The sequence below is a fragment of the Castor canadensis genome, chromosome 4 (assembly GCF_047511655.1).
Source record: "Castor canadensis chromosome 4, mCasCan1.hap1v2, whole genome shotgun sequence".
NCBI classification, from domain to species: Eukaryota; Metazoa; Chordata; class Mammalia; order Rodentia; family Castoridae; genus Castor; species Castor canadensis.
In genome coordinates, this window is record NC_133389.1 from 26493870 (window position 1) to 26510680 (window position 16811).

The following is a 16811-nucleotide window of genomic DNA, read 5'->3' on the forward strand; positions in this document are numbered from 1 at the left end:
CCTCACCTTGCATTTTCTTCTGCCTATCTTGCTTTGCATATTCATGCCCCTTTCCTCCTTCACCTGTTCTCTGTGATGGTCCACGCAGCTGAAAACCCTGACTACCACCATTCTGCATCTCCCTTGGACCTCCCATCACTGAACTGAGGTGAAGGCGTGTGTCCTGGTTTGAATCTGTGGCACACTCTTCCTTTGGGCATGGTGATTTCCTGGTCCTCACATTTCTGCTGTCTTCAGAGATCTCGGAATCACCCAGCTGTTTCTTAGTGATGCCTCCATGCTGATGCTTAGCAAATGTCTAATGAATTTTTAAGCCATCTCCCTGATCCTTTTTTTTTTGCCCAGACTTCCTCTGTACCTCACAGGTTGGGTTAACAACCCTACACCCTTCACTTCAGCAGAGGGGGAGTGGTGGCTGTGTTGGGTGTGGTCCAAAGAGCTACCCATGTTCCTTTCCTAGCACCCCTTCTGGAGCTTTCTGCTTCCTTTACACTTTCTGAATCTTGACCACAAGTGCTGCCTCTCAACTTAAGGCCAGTTTGGCCCTGAGTGTCCACTGGACTTCCTCTCAGTTGTGGGTCTTCTTGATTGCCCAGCCTGACCCAGAGGGCAAGTGCAGATTTTGCTTAGCTCCAAGTCATCAGAAGAGAAAGGGAGCTCAGAACAGGGATGTGACAATCTGTGGAACATTAGCCAAGCAGCTTGGACAAATGAGTATCTGCACATTGGCTGACCCACCATCTGTGAAATAGCAGTGCTATTCTGTATAGAATGGCAAAGAAAGTGCATGCTTTGCATAAGTCAAGAGGTAAAGATCCTCAGGATAGAAGACACTCATCTAATAGGGAATAGACAATCCATCAGTGAGAACTGAAGTTGGCACGAGTGTGGGGAAAAACATTGGGAAAAAGGTGGGCTCAGCTCCCACTACCTGGACCACTTCAGATCAGAGGGGATGATCTTTGGGGTCACTGCTCTAAAAGCTGCTTCACTTTCTCTTCCAGGCAGATGATGAGAGGAATTATCACATCTTTTACCAGCTCTGTGCTGTTGCCAGTCTCCCAGAATTTAAAGAGCTTGCTCTAAGTAAGTCAATGGGTATATGCTGTCCTCTTGTGGATTGGGGTCGGGGCGGGGGGTGGGCTGCCATTACTGCTGGTGGTACAAATGTGGGTTGAGCTGAGGGCCCTCCATCCTAGGTTCTTGTCCCAGCTGTGTCCTGACACGACCATGTCCCTTAGACCTGACTGAACCTCACTGCAAGTTAGTAAAGTAGGACTGATTATGTCTGGGCTGTCTGCCACAGAAGGTATGTGAGAGAGTAAGTGACAGGGGTGGAAGTGTGTTTTTCAGTGTGAAAGACTTTGCATGTGTCATTGTTTTGAAAGATGTTTTTCCACCACAGGCATCGTGAGAAATGTGTCCCTGCCATGAGGATTTAGAGATCTGGATAATGCACATCACTTAATTGTGGCCAACATGCTTGAAATCAGATTTTAGGTTTGGGACACAAATGAAGGATGGGGACAGGGCAGGGATGCAGTGGGGGTGGCAGTAGAGTCATATGGATGAGGCTTGGGAATCGCACAGAGGATAACACGGGTCTTATACAAGTGAGACTCAGCATTGCCAGGCCATCTAACCCTTCCTAAACAGGCATAGAAGCTTCTAGCACACCCACCCTGGAGCTCTGGAAGGAAATGGAGCAAGCAAAAGCACCTCTGTACCAGAGCCACTGTGATGAGTCACCGCGTTGTCCCCATCAGATGGGTGGGCCCATCCTTGTCTCTACTATGCATTAGCAGGTCTCCTTCCCTTTGAGCCTGTAGAGCAGTGATCAGGCTTTAGTACTTGGTTCTGTATCAAGGAAAATGGACAGCTCCTCTCCTCAGGTCGGAGCCTTTGCCCTCTCTTCAGTGCAGGCCTTACCATGGAACATTGACCATCCCTGCTATTGAGTCCTCAGAGTCTGTGTATGATGAACTGTCCGGGGCCCGCAGCATTGTATCCCTGGCCTGCTGTATTTTGAGTAGGGGTGGGGGTGTGAAGGGAGCCAGTGCTGGCAGATGGTGTGAAGAGCTGATGTGTAGCAGAGGTTGATTTGTCTTCGAAGCTGTGTGAGAGAGAGAGACTTTTGAGGCTTTGCTGTGCTTGAGCCAAATCCTAGCTATTGTAAAGATTTAGCACCAGGCCCAGCTGTGCTTCATCACGTGGCCTCAATATCAGTTTGCCCTCTTAACTGCTTCCTTTCTTAGAAACTTCTACTGTATTTGATTGCATGTACCATGCAATTTCATGTTTGTTCATTCATTCATCAAGCTATTCAAAACAGCTGTGGGTCCTGCCCTTGCTTAGCTGTCAATCACAGTAGAGTGCTAAGGGCTATACTCAGGAAGCACAGCTAACGCAGGCTGTAAGGTTCCCCTGAAAAGTCCATTTCAGTCAAACCAGGGAGGATACTTTGGCTGCTATCTACTGTGCTGGTGTGTCCTACTCTCCAGTTGCTTGCAAGTCTGATTCTCCCAGGTACGTCATAACCTCCTCAGGACAAGGAGTCCGTGTTTCCTGCTGAGCAGAGCAGAGCAGTTGCTGATGGTCCCTTGTTTGAGCACTTCCTTTATCTGGTGCCTGGTGGCTCTGATCTGGTTCTTAGTCACATGTGACCAAGTAGGCAGTCACATTCTGAGCTGCTGCTCTCTTCTTTCCTCCCCAGGAGAACTTTTGCAGGGCCAATCTGCAGGAATTGAGATTTCCACCCCGCCCCCCCCCCCAAGGTGAACTTTATAGAGAATGCTGGCAGTATCTACCTGGCTGTATTTGGACTACTTTGTCCCAAATGTAACTTCAGTAGGGAAGAAATCCTAATTTTTTTTCTTCACTCACACAAGTTGAGATTTAAAATGGCTTTTCCTTATCCTGTGTTTTTGCAAGGTGTGTGGGCTCCTTGGGCTCCCAGCTGAAACTCTTGAAAACTACCCAATTTGATCAGTTTCTTGCATCCTGGAGGCAACTTAGACAAAATGAGGAGGCTTTGATAAGTTCTTGTGCTCTAGTGTGAAGTAGTTTGCAGTCTGGGTGAACAGGCTTCAAGCCCTGAGGTGTGGCCAGTTCTAGCTATTTGGTTGAGTAGCTAGAAAAGTCAAATAAATGAAGGACTAGCCAGTGGCTCCAAGTGACTCTTTAGACCTGTCTTACATTCCTCTCCCCTTTCTTCACCTGAAACATGGTACACAGAAGTCTCTGCAAGAGCCAGTGTATTTTGTGTATTTGTCTGAAAATAGAAGGCATAGATTTACATACTGTCTATCCCACTGTCATTGCATGTAAAATGACCTAAGGAGTTCTTTTAAGTCCAATGAATAATTTGTTACTGAATTAATGACGATAAAACTCACTTAGTTGTAAAGGGCCCATTTTTCCTTGAATACATCCTTCAGGTGCTCAAGGAATAAGTTCCTTCCTTTTCTACTTCCATAGGTATATTGATAATTTTATAAGCAATCTTGCACAGGTCAAAGCATAGTCTTCCTAGGTGAGGTGCAAGCTTATGACTTTGGACTTGATGGTCTGGCTTTCAGATCATTTGTGCCCCCTTTGTGGTCTGTTACTTCCTGGTCCAATGTGTTTGGTGAGTCAGTTAATACACTTCATGGTGTATTTCTTCTTGGGAATTCTTGGGGATTGGGGGAGACACAGGAAGACAGAGACAGATAGACAGACATAATTCCTACCTGGAGGATGAGATAATGTGCTAGGGTTGGGGTAGGCAGTGCTGGCTTCCTGGGCCTAAAAGGAGGGCTGAGGTGCAGTCTAAGTGGAAAACGGATTGCTGCTATTTGCATGTGTCTTGTCTTGTTAAACCCATCTGGAACATGGCATTGATGAGTGTTGCAGTTCTTAAGGCAGAGTGAAAGAAGAGGACCACATTGATGGGTTCAGATCTTTTGGAAGAGAATGCTTTTACTGGCCCAGGTGGCCCCTGTAGTGATAAGCCTAAGCCTGAAGAAGTGACCCATCTGGGCCTGAGTCAGGCAACTGGGAGCAGGGAAGGTGGGGAAGTCCTTCTGACTCATAACCTCAGGCAATAGGGCCCTGGCTATTGACCATGAAAGATGGTGAAAGTATCTTCCCTCTACTGTGGGACCGGTGTCCAACTTTGGAGACTCTGGTGAGTGATGTGCTTGGCTGATGATTGATAATGAGTTAGATTGCATTCATATAGCAAAGTCATGGAAAGACCAAGATAAATGATCATCTCTACAAATACAATGATCAAGCAGTGGGCTCCCAGGCCTGGCCAAACTCTGGTGAGTCTGCACAGCCCCTAAAGCCCTGTGCTCTTCAGCTTGCTTGTCTGCAGAATGGGAGTCCCTTGTCTTTAGGTGGCACTAGAAAGTCACCCATTGAAATGCCTTGAAAAATGAGTGTAAATGGAGAAAAGGAATTGCTTTTATCAGATCGTTGAAATTGTTATATTGCTCAGTGTCAAAGCTTGCAGAGTAATCAGAGCTATAAAAGTGCTACATAAGCTGTCTTCAGCAAAGATCTGATCAATTCTCTTCATGAAAATTCATTTCTACTGAAGCCAGGAGTGAGCATAGAGGGCTGTTTGCATGGCTTGGCCTCCAGTCATTGGAGGATATGAAATTACTCCTTCCGGAAGTGGCCTCTCCTAGGATATAACTGGTGTTCTGCTCATTCTTATTGCACCATCAGTGTAGCCTCAGGCCGAAAGCTCAGGTTGTGTAAGTAAAACCAGGTTTCAGGGCTGAGCTCTGCCACTTGCCAGCTGGGTCTGGCAATATTTGCCTAATAGGCCTGAGGAGTCTGCCAAGTTCCAGATGACTTGGAACACAAAACGGGAAGAGATGAGAGAGAAAGGAGAGGTATGTAGGGACTGTTGACATGTGGACACGAGGGCAGAGCTGATGAGTGACCATGAAGAAACTGGTATATCTGGAATGCGAATGGGGAAGGAAGGAACCAGCCATGAGTTTGGAGCAGTAGGAAGTACCCATGCTTCAAAAGGCCCAGAAAGTTGGTCTAGGACATTGACCATGGCCTTGAGGGCAGCGGGACTGCTGAAGGGCTTCATTGTGCAGGTGGGTTTGATATGAGCAGAAGCAGGGAGCCGGGTTTAGAGTCTCTTGCAACAGTACCCAGGCAACAAATGCTGAAAGTCAGCCCCAGAGCAATGGCAATCAGCAGGAAGAAAGAGACTGTAGAAGTCATTGGGAGACCAAATGAGAAGGACAAGGTGTTGAAGGAGGACTGGGAGTTGCTATGAAGCCACACGCATGCGTGTTTAGCAGATGTGCACTCAGCCATACACCTCCTGGTCTAGAGAAGAGAATTTAACTGGAGTTTTTGGGGGAGGAGGAAAACCAGTCCATGTCTAGTTTTGACATCCTGTAAAAACCAAACATTACGCACTCACAAAGTACCAGGTAGGGTTGTACCATCCGAGGTACTGTATTTGCGAAAAACTTATGTAATCTGTCAAGGGTAACTTTGACTACAGGTAACTTTTGCCCTAAAAACAGAGTCTTTTTATTTTTTTTTGAAGATATTAAGGTTTTGCATCCAAGGCTTTTCAAGTATAAGTCAAGTACTCTTATCACTTGAGCTATGCCATCAGATACGGTTTCATGCTTTTTCCTGGGCTGGCCTCCCGAGTAGCTTGGCTTACAGGTAAACACAGCTGTGTCTGGCTGACTTTTGAGGTCAAGCCCCTCACACAAGCCAATTCTATCATCCTTCTACCAAGCCCTACGCAGGGCTTGTTGCATTTTTGCCCTCTGCTAAGCTTGGCTCTGATTTATGAGATGCAACATGGTCCCAAGGCTGCTATGAACAGTGAAGATGAGGATGGGAGCAAACACAGACAGGTGTCAGCCTGCACTAGTCCCTGTGTCTGAATGGCTCCAGTGTGCCAGACTTAAGACAAAAATCCAGATCACCTCAGGTATATCATTGCCCTTCATTTGTCACACGAGGTTGTTAGACAAAGATTATCTAAGATCATGATAAGGTTGATCTTAAGTATACATTGTACTTGCGAATGTCAGATCCTTTTAAAAAACAAACCAGGAGTGAATCCTATTAAAGTGAACTATCTGTGAGTAATTGGTCTTTTTTATTAGGATATTTTCCTCGTATGAGTCTTGCATGAATATGGCAGCACAGTCCGCCAGTGTAATGTGATTTTCTTTTTTATTCCGTTTTCTCTCCCATTTGCTATTGTGGATAAAGACTACTTTAAAGGGTTTCACACCAGCTGGGACCAAAATGTGGTCTGGGTACATGGTCGGGAGTATACATGCTTGAGTGGGTGACTCAGGATGAAGTTCTATCCAGCGTCTTACACCTTCCCTCCTTGCCTCCCACAGCGTGTGCCGAGGACTTTTTCTATACATCACAGGGAGGAGACACGTCTATTGAGGGTATAGATGATGCAGAGGACTTTGAGAAGACACGACAAGCCTTCACACTCCTTGGTAAGGAGCGTCCAAATGGGAGAGGCAAGCCCAGAGGCTGATCCCATTGAGGCAGGGGAGCAGGGTGGTGTTCCATTTGGCTTGCAAGCCTTCCTGAGCCCTTGGTGAATGTTGTCTTCCTCTCTTATTCATCCTAATCCTCAGGTTCCAATGCTTAAAATTTGGAGCTTTATTGGCCTTTCTTAAAAATAAGGTTTTGAAAGTCTCTGCAGGCACTGCAAAGTATCCTTTATCATTTGCTGGGCCATGGAAAAACCTTTGGTGAAAAGTCCAGTGTAGCCATGTCTTTGTGCTATGGTCTGGGTTCAGAGGCAGTGTGCACTTGCAGAAAGAGCATTGGGACCAAACCACCTGAGTACAGTCATGGAATCTGATCAGGAAGCAGACCATAAATGTCTGGTAGCTGTGTACTCTGCTAAGTGCGTTAGGTGTGGAGAGCTATGAAAGCTTAGCTGTGGAATTCTCAAAGCAAGAAGTTCTCTCTGTCCTTCAGGGGCAGATGGGATGGTAGATCTTGAAGAAATTGCCCCTCTCCTTTGTCCATTTTCAGTGAGAAGAGTCCCCAGGTAGCAAGGTGGAAGGTAAGCATAAGACTTTCTTAATTGGGAAACTGAAGTGTTGAATTCCTGGGACCTGCAGCCAGAAAAAGGAAAACTTGAGAAGTCAGACTGCAACCAAGCAAATTGTACAGAATAGCCCTGTGTCTTTCTCAACTCCCTCTCTGACAGAGCATTTAGCTTCTGAGCCATGTGATAACTTGGGACAGCAGTTAACTTCTGTCCTGGGAACCGGGGAAGTTTTATTGTGTTCAAATAGGACATCTCTGTTGGGAGGAAACCAGGCTCCTGTATGCAGACAGTCCCAGTATGAATCAATTCTCTGGGTAACTGGTACATCGACAGGATTTGTATTTTGTACCCATGAACCATCAGGCAGACAGGAAACATACTGGTTTTTCCAACAGAAAATTAACATAAATAATCACTAACTACAGCACAGTGGAGGGTTAGCTATGAAAAGGGCAGAGGAGGAGGTTAGTGCAAAGGAACCGCTTCTGACAGTAGGGCAAGAAGGAGCACAGAGTATTTACAGGGCCAGCACCAGGAGGCAAGGACGTGAAACTGAGAATAAATTGATGATGCCCCCTGGCTTCTCCAGTGCCACACACCTGTCTTGCTCTCCAGAGTTGGGGGGTTTGAAAAACACTTGATGGTGATGCATTCTACCCAGCCTTCCAGGCAGAAGGACACTAGCCACTGTCCCTGTAGGACTGGTGGAAGCAGTGGACACGAGCTGGTGTGAGAAGGTGGCTCCCTTCCAGGCTCTGAGGTGGGACTTTGGTTCTCAAAGCGGATCACATTGTACAGTTATTGTAACAAGACTTTCCTCGCTACTCTTTAATAAACATGGCTGAGATTTTTTGTTTCTAATTCCAGGGCCTGGTAAACTTTTTCTTTTTTATGATTTTATTAGCATATACTAGTTCCACAGGAGGGATACACTGTAATATTTGCATATGGGTTTAAAATATATGTCAGTTGGATTTACCGTCTCCATTGTTCTCCCTCTTCCTCCTTTCCTCCTTCTTAGGACAATTTCAGCAGATTTCATTCTTCTATTTTCATGGATGGAAGCAAAACACATCTACCATGTACACCCTCATTCCCCCTTTCCTTGTGCCCACCCTCTTCCCATTGGCACCCACCCCCGGAAAAGATTTATTTTTCCCTCCTGCCCTTCATTTCTTTTTAATGTATATTGATAGTCTCAAGGAGTTTCTCCTTGGTTCTTAGTATATTGGTTCTTCTTGGTCTGCGTATACGCCTTTGTCAAATTACTCCCCTTTCCTTGGTTACGCTCTCATTCGCTAGCACTGTGCTCCCCTAATATTCAACAGCTGAGAGTACAGTACATTACATTCACGTATACATAGGTTGTTTCAATATTTTTCATTCTCTAACATTTTCTTTATCTCTCCTACCTCTCATAGCTCCCTCAGACAGACTCACTAATACAATTTTGTTTTGTCACTACATATATTTATATATATGACCATATATGAGTAAACTTTTCCTTAAAACATGAGATAGTAAATATTTTAGACTTCGTGAGCATGAAGGTTTTAGGCTTTCTGTTGCACCTACTCATCTCTGTTGCAGTAGCCAGGAAATAGCCCCAAGACAATGGGCATGACCGTGTTCTAGTAAAACTTTATTTACAAATCTAGACTGTGGGCCATAGGTTGCTGAGCCTCCCATTCCAACTTAGATTTTATCATTTTTTGTTTTTTGCTCCCATAGTTAGGTACTGCTTTTTCAGAGGATCCCAAAATCTGAAGGGACTTGTCAGTATTCATTTTGTCTAGTTCATGCTTCGGTTGTCTCCTTTGTGGATTCTCTAGGGAAATTTATGAATTAATATGCTAAACTTTTAAGTAAATTTAAAAACTATTTTCACAATTTCTTCCATCCTGTTTTTTTTTCCCCTCTTTTAATGCTTTTTAAAATTGATTAGCATATAATAGTTGTACAGGGATACATTGTGACATTTACATATTGTTTACAATATATCTTCATTAGATTCATCCCCTCCATCTTTCTCCCTCATTCCCCTCCCCCCTTCTTAGAAGTTTCAGCAAGTTTCATTGTTCTGTTTTCATGCACAAATACAAATCACATCAGCCATATTCACCCTCCTTCACGTTCTGTTCAGCCTCCCCCTTCCCAGGGGTACCAGCCCCCAACAGAAGCTGTTTCACCTTCCTGTCCTTCAGTTTTAAAAGTGTGTATTGATCAAGGGGGCTTCACCTTGGTATTTCACATGTACGTATCACACTCATCACATTAATCCCATATTTCCCTGTCGCTCTGCTCCCCTATTACTCAACAGCTGCCAGTGCATTGTGTTAGCAATGTTCAATATTACACACTCTTTATCATTCTTTTCTATTCTGCCTCCCTGTAGCCCTCTCAAACAGATCCACTAATACAATCATGCCCCCCCGTATATGTATATATGCATACGTGCACATATATATATGATCAGATATGTGTATTTATGTATACATTTATCTTACAGGTTTAACTTCACCATATGAGGGAAAACATGCAACTTGTCCTTCCTGGTCTGGCTTACTTCACTTAACATCTCCAATTCCATCCATTTATCTACAAACAGCATAATTACATTCTTCTTTATGGCTAAATAATATTCCATTGTGTGCCTATACCCCATTTTCTTAATCCATTGATCATTCATAGGGGATCTGAGCTGTTTCCAAAGCTTGGCTATTGTGAATAGTTTTGCAGTAAACACGGGTGTCCAAGTGACTCTTACCATATCCTGGCTTACATTCCTTCGGGTATATGCCCAGGAGTGGTCTAGTTTTAATTTTTTGAGGAACTCCATAGAGCTTTCTAAAGAGGTTGTGCTATTTTACATTCCCACTGCAGTAGCTAAGGGTTCCTCCATATCCTTCCCTGCGAGCCTTTGTTGTTTATGTTAAATGCCTGTATGATCCAGTGTTTTCCCTACTCTTTCCTGCAGTAGTTTTACAGTTTCAGATCTTACAGTGAAATCTTTGATCTACTTTGAATTGATAATAGTACAAGGTAAGAGACTGAGATCTAGTTTCAATCTTGGACAGGTGAATATCCAGTTTTTCCAGCACCATTTGTTAAAGAGGCTGTCTTTCCTCCAGTGGGCTCATTGTCAAAAATCAAATGGCTGTAGCTGTATGTGTTTGTGTCTGGGTCCTCTATTCTGTTCCACTGGTCTTCATATCTGTTTTTGTGCCAGTACCATGCTGTTTTTATTGCTATGGCTCTGTAGTATAGCTTGAAGTCAGGTTTTGTGATGCCTCCAGCATTGCTATTTTTGCTCAGGATTGCTTTGGCTATTCAAGGTCTTTTGTGCTTCCATATCAACTTCAGAACTGATTTTTCTATCTCTGAAGAATGTTATTGGAATTTTGATGAAGATTGCATTGAACATACAGATTTCTTTTGGTAGTATAGCCATTTTCACAATATTGGTTCTGCCAATCCATGAGCATGGATGTCCTTCCATCTTCTAGTGTCGTCATTGATTTCTTTCTTCAGCGATTTATGGTTCTTATTGGATAGGTCTTTCACTTCATTATTCTTAGGTATTTTAATTTTTTGATTCTATTGTGAATAACATTGTTTTCATGATTTCTTTCTCAGATTGTTCCTTGTGTGTGTATAGAAATGCTACTGATTTTGTGTGTTGATTTTGCATCCTACTACTTTTCTAAACATGCTTATGAGTTAGTTCTAAGTTTTTTTTGGTAGAGTTTTTAGGGTGTTTCACCTAAAAGATCATATCATTTGTAATTAGGGATAATTTGACTTCTTTCCCTACTGAATCCCTTTTATTTTCCATTTTCCTCTTGATGAGAGGGGTGACATCCATGTATTGGGAGAGAGAAAAAGGAATTTGGTGGCTGCCATTTTGGAAGATTCTCTACCACAATGTCTTTCTTTGATTTGGGAAATTTAAAAAAATTTTCTAATAATGGGTTTCATCCCATCTTCTTATATGTATGCAAAGTACTTTAATCATATTTAGCACCTGCCCCTTACCTTCTTTGTCCCCTTCCCACTGGCCTTTTTCCTCTTCTCAACTTGTCTATCTGGGAAAATTGTAATTGTGGCATTGAATGTCTGTGCTTCCCACTTACTTTTTTTTTTTTTTTTAGCTTGAATAAAGCATTGCCTTAAAGTTGGTATAGCTGGGGAGGGAATGGGGTGAACACTCTGTATCATTTTCTTTTTTTTTTTTTTTTTTTTTTTGTGGGACTGGCATTTGAACTCAGGGATTTGTGCTTGAAAAGCAGGCACTCTAGTGCTTGAGACATACCTGTAGTTCATTTTGCTCTGATTATTTCGGAAATGGGATCTTGCACACTATTTGCCTCAGCTGACCTTGAACCACAATCCTCCAAGTAGCTAGGATTACAGCGGTGAGTCACTGACACCCAGCTGTATCATTTCTTAAATTGAGTGATAGGTTTACTAGTGTCCATCATATTGTTCTGTAGCTTTTGTTACAACTCTAAAATACTTTCTAATTTAAAAAGAAGTGAGAATGCCTTCAAGCTAAATCTAAACTTTCAGAGATTGTTGCTGCCTCTTACAATTCACGTAGGGAAATAGCAAACTGGACAGTGGTTGTTTGCTGCCACAGTGGTTGTGGGCAAGGGGCGTCTGTCCCTATGTGGACATAGGTAGCCAGACAAACGACCACTCCCAGCTGGGACTGGTCATGAGCCAGCTGGCCAGCCAGCCCCTAGAACAGCAGTCCTTGGGGGATTCTCTCCTCTTTCCCAGTTGGCATTATAGATGTGTGTCACAGATGTTTGCAAGATAATTATATTGGGAGAAAAATGACTACAGATAAATGACCATTCTTATTAAACTCATAAAAACATCCATAAAGTGTTTGGTTGAAATGAAGTCCAAAATGAATCACTGTGGTTGCTTCCTCTCCTGTGCTCTTGGAGAAGTTAAAATGGTGTGTGCCCCATCTGGCATGATCAGGACAATCAGAGTGAGGATATTTCCTTTTTTATCCAGGAGCCCCTTTGCCCTCTGAGCTGTTACTGTGAGTGGTAATTACTTGGTGAGCAGCTTGGATCATTTTAAGAGTCACTGGCCCAGGAAGGAAAATCAAACTTTGAGTCCTTTAAAAAAGGGTAAAATGTCCTTTATATCATAGCACAGATATTGAGTGTCATTCATTTATTTTTTTTTCCCCTTCTAGGAGTGCGAGAGTCCCACCAGATAAGCATTTTTAAGATAATTGCTTCCATCTTGCACCTTGGAAGTGTGGAGATTCAAGCCGAGCGTGATGGGGATTCCTGCAGCATATCAGTAAGTCACGCCCAGCATCAGAGATAAGATGTACACAGTTTATTCCTACAGCCTGATACAACTTAAATCTGATCCTGCACTTAGAGGGCACCTTCAGTTATTTATTCTTAACAGTAATGGCTTCTGTTCACCTGCTGATTTAAAAGAACCAATCCATTTCAAATCAGCTGCCATCAAATTTCCCTCACTGAGGGCAAGGGCTATTCAATAAATTCTTCTTGATGGCTGAGGTTCATGGAATTCTTCAACATGCCATCAATCCATTGAATACTTTGTAGGCTCCAGACTGAGGTCTTCACAGCAAGGAGATGGAGTATTAGACACCAATCTTGGTGACTGCCTCAAAGGAGCTTATGGTCTAATTGGTGCTAGTAGGAGATAGAATATTAAGTAAGACGTCTCCATGAAAGTTCTACAAGCTGTAAAATACTCCATGAAGGTTCATAATGAAGGTTCTTTTCCTGGTGCCTAATGTCACACTTGATATGTGGTAGACAAGAGGTGTCTACATGGATGGTCAAATGCTGGAGTATGTCCCAGTACAGTGGGACAGGCAGCAGATGCTGTGCTGTGGAATTTAGTGTTGTTGGTCTAGGCTAAAACTGGCATTCTGACCTTGAATAGATAAACCTGAACCTGTATGGTCCTCTTCTGTGCCCAGTAGTGACTAGATCCTGTGGAGGTGCAAAGTGTGATTCTTATTTCCTAAGGGCATGAGAACACAAAAGATAATGAACATGGCATGTGTCCGTGTTATTCACAAGCTGAGGCTTTTTCCACGGAGTGAACATTTATTAACTGCCTGCTGATTGTGTAGGGTTAGGAGTTAGAAGTTTAAACTGTTCCTGCCTTTAGAGAGAAGACCTGAAGTTGAGCTGGGATCAGGCAGAACTCATCACCTGTCTCCCCTTCACCCCACATATTTTCCCTCAATGAAGAATAGTCTTGGGTTTGATAAGCCCAGGCCTGCAGCCATCCTCGCCACCAACTAGGCAGCCTGTGAGAGCTTTGATGCTCCTACCTGGGCCCAGGGGGAAAGGAGGGGATGATGGAGCTGAGATGTTTCTGACATCTGATGTTCATATGCATGTGTGTGCGCCCATGATGGAGGTGGGCAGGGTCACAGTGCAGTGGGGCTGGTGGAGAGCATCTGGGATGTGCCAAGGACTTATGGCTTGGCCAGGTGGTGGATGAGCCTCCAGTGCAGGCCAAACCCTTGCCCAGTCTGGGTAGAGCCAGTGAAGTGTTGCCTATGGGGTCTTTTCCCTAGTGACAAAGGCATAGAGGATCTGTGCCTCCCCTGCACACTCACCCCAGTAAATGCCGCAGGGACCCTTAGGCCAGCCATATTCTGTCCAGTGTTGGGGATTAAGAGTGCTCACATCCACCAACTCCTGGCATAGGCTGATGAGATACAAGACAGATTGCAAATGCTGCCCTCGCCTGTGGCCCATTCAGCACCTTTTCCTCCCCAGTGCCCTTCTCAGTCCCATCCCCCTGTCATGGAGTCTCTTCTTTTGGTGTGGGAGTTGCTGGGGGGCAAACCTGGTATGCTAAGCATTGACTCTACCTCAGAGCTATGCCCTAAACCCCTGTTGTGGATTCTTATAGCACCCTGTTCCTCCCCTCCCCTCCCTGGCACTTAGCATAGTTACTTGCATTCCTCATGTGATTTGCTTTACCTCTCTCTCTTTCTCTCTCACCCTCCACTTTCAAACTATGAGGCCAGGGCCTATTGCTTATCATTTTATCACCCGCACGGTGTCCGGGACTCAGTAGGCACTCCATAGAATGGACAGCTGGAGCGAGGCTCTCTAAGTCTCAGCGATGGTGGAGATGAGAGTCAGCATGGACAATAGAGATCTTAGTGAGATTCTTGGTGAGGCAGTGAAGTCCTGGACACCTGCATCTGGGTGTGGTGTGGGGACAGCGCCTCTTCGGGGAAGCCAACCTTGGGCCTTTAAGCGTGGTGTCTCTGATCTTGCAGCTGACCCTCCACACTTGGCCTCTGAGGACATTTGATGAGGAGGAAAGTATTTCTTAGTGATTTGATCAGTGCCTGTTTCCTCTACTAAATTCTAGGACCACATTTGTTGTAGCTGTTTTGCCTGATACATATTGGGACTCATGTTTGTATGGTGTTTGTACAAAAGTGGGACCATCAGGAAATCCTTGGAAAAGAGGACACAGGTGATAAAGGGGGGAGGAGCCTGGAATGCAGAAGTTTGGAGCCCACATGGTGCAGCCCTTTCTCTCACAGGTGGAATCACAGGAAGCTTGTAAACCTAGGTCCATGGTCTTGGCTGTGGAGAGAACTAGGAAAGTGATGACTGAGTCAGGGCTTCCAGCATTCAAATCCTGCTTCTGCCACTTCCCAGATGTGTGACTTTCCCTGAGTTCCTCCCTGTGTCTGTTTTCCTGCACAGTATGAGTGGAAGAATAAACACAGCCCTGTAGAGAAAGGGCTCAGAGCTCTTGGGATTGAGGTCTTGACCATTTTTCCTGCTCGAGCCACAGTCGGCCTTAAGAACTTCCATCTCATTGTGCAGAGGAGGAAACTCTAAGGGCAGAGAGAAGAACCTCTTTCTCAATGGTCAAAATAAGTAAGAGCTCAGCCAGGATAGGGTCCAGCCCATATTCTTTCCCCTGCACTGCTGCCAATCTCATGTCTTCAGACTCTTGGCCCTTCAAGCTGGACTATCCTGCACTTTTGCCAGTGCCCCCACTGGTGCCGAACATGGTATGGATATGAGTATGAGCTTGAGAAATCCATCATTAGAAGCGGCTGCCGCTGGTATCCACTCTCAGACACATCTTAGTGTATTCCTTGGATCCATAAAGTATGCCTTGTGTTGGGAAGGCTGTCTACCCATAAGCAGTGTGCCTTCTGCTCATAGCTTTTATTTGTAATTAAAGTATTTGGATGCTGTTTTATCTCCAAGGTAACCCTGATGGCAAGGCAATTTGTTCCTTGAATTTGGCACTATGGTCCCATAAAAGTAATCAGCTACCTATAATACTGGCTATTTTTTAATGGATTTAGCATCATTTAATTATGCTTCAATGTAACTGCATGATGTTAAATCAGTTTCTGTTAGTGACTTTAATCAATAGTCTGAAGATGGTAGAGCAGAGAAAGCACACTGTGGTGGCTGGAAACTTGTCCCTGCATGGTTATTAGAAAATTCCCTTGTTCTTTCTCCACCACTCTCAGGTGAGAGGCATCCAGGAGAGGGGTGCCTGGGAGAAGACCTGGTCATTGTGTTTGCTGCTGACAGGCAAATGGAGTATCAGGGAATCCATCTGCAATATTGTGCTTAGCAATTAAGAATTTCTTGGAAATAGGTCAAATGAGTAAATTGGACACTTGACACCTCTGAACTTGTTGAGAGCCTGGAGACTGCCTGGCAGGCAGCTCTCCCTTGTATGGCAACATTATGTTGGAGGGTGAAGAACTGTAGTGGCTGCAGAGTGAAAAGCTCTTGGCCAGGAAAGGTGGCCGGCACCCCTCACTGCTGGGTGTGTGGGGAAAAGAGACCTCTCTACATCCAGCTAGGCTGTCAGGGAGACTCACTGGAGTAACGAAGGGGTGCATCAGAATGGCAGCTCCAAAGATGTTTTCCTGGGAGCCCAATCCGGAAACATAAGCCTTCCTTGGTTGGACAAGACCTTGAAATACTCACTCAAGGTCTGTCTCAGTGCTCAGTGCATATGAACAGCCCAGTTCAGCTGTATTTAACCTGGTGTAGGTAAAGCCAGTGATGTTCTCTGGGACCACTGTTCCACATCTGTACTGATTTGGAGAGGGTCTCTGTGCTCTAACATTCTGTTTTATATTTAGAATAGATGGGTTTTAGATATCTGCAGGAAAAAATGGCCTAAGGATATAGAGTGATGTGGGAAGTGATACAGTTATCTGTGCTAATGTTCACTGAACAATTTATTTAAATCCTGCAGGTGGCCTCATCAGAAAATGAGTCCCACAAGCCATTTAGGGCCATTAGGAGATGGCCTGTGATGTTCTAAAGGATTTCTTTACAGCCTCAGAGTTAATAAGCTCTCGCAAAGGCCCAAGGCTGGGTTACTCTTCCCACATGCACTGAGATGAGGGTGTAACAGACAACAGGATTTTCTGTGGGGTGTTCTGTGGGCAGCAGGGATTTTCTAAGAGACATAGGTTTTTGTGAAGTAGGACAAATCCCTGGGGGAACTTTGGTTTTCCAGTGTCTCAAAGGCTAGGTGGTATTTGGGTAAAGGAGGGTCAACACTCAAATACAGCTCTTAGAGGTAGCTGGGAAGTTAATATGTGCACTGAGTAGGTGGAACTCTGGGCCCGGAGAACCTGGGTAAGCCATTGTACCTCTGAGGTTCAGCTTTTCATCTGTATGGAAGGGAGATTTTAAACTGGAGGAATCTGTTT

At 44.5% G+C, this 16811-nt stretch overlaps 1 protein-coding gene across 4 annotated transcripts in view; it reads left to right on the top strand.

Annotated features, from left to right (window-relative positions):
- Positions 1 to 16811, top strand: part of Myo5b (myosin VB) — a 327773-nt gene that overhangs the window by 175638 nt on the left and 135324 nt on the right. For all 4 annotated transcript variants that reach the window (XM_074069843.1, XM_074069844.1, XM_074069845.1 and 1 more), the window contains exons 7-9: positions 1005 to 1086; positions 6390 to 6497; positions 12282 to 12391. In XM_074069843.1, coding sequence (XP_073925944.1) covers positions 1005 to 1086; positions 6390 to 6497; positions 12282 to 12391 — 300 coding nt within the window. The remainder of the gene's footprint in view (positions 1 to 1004; positions 1087 to 6389; positions 6498 to 12281; positions 12392 to 16811) is intronic.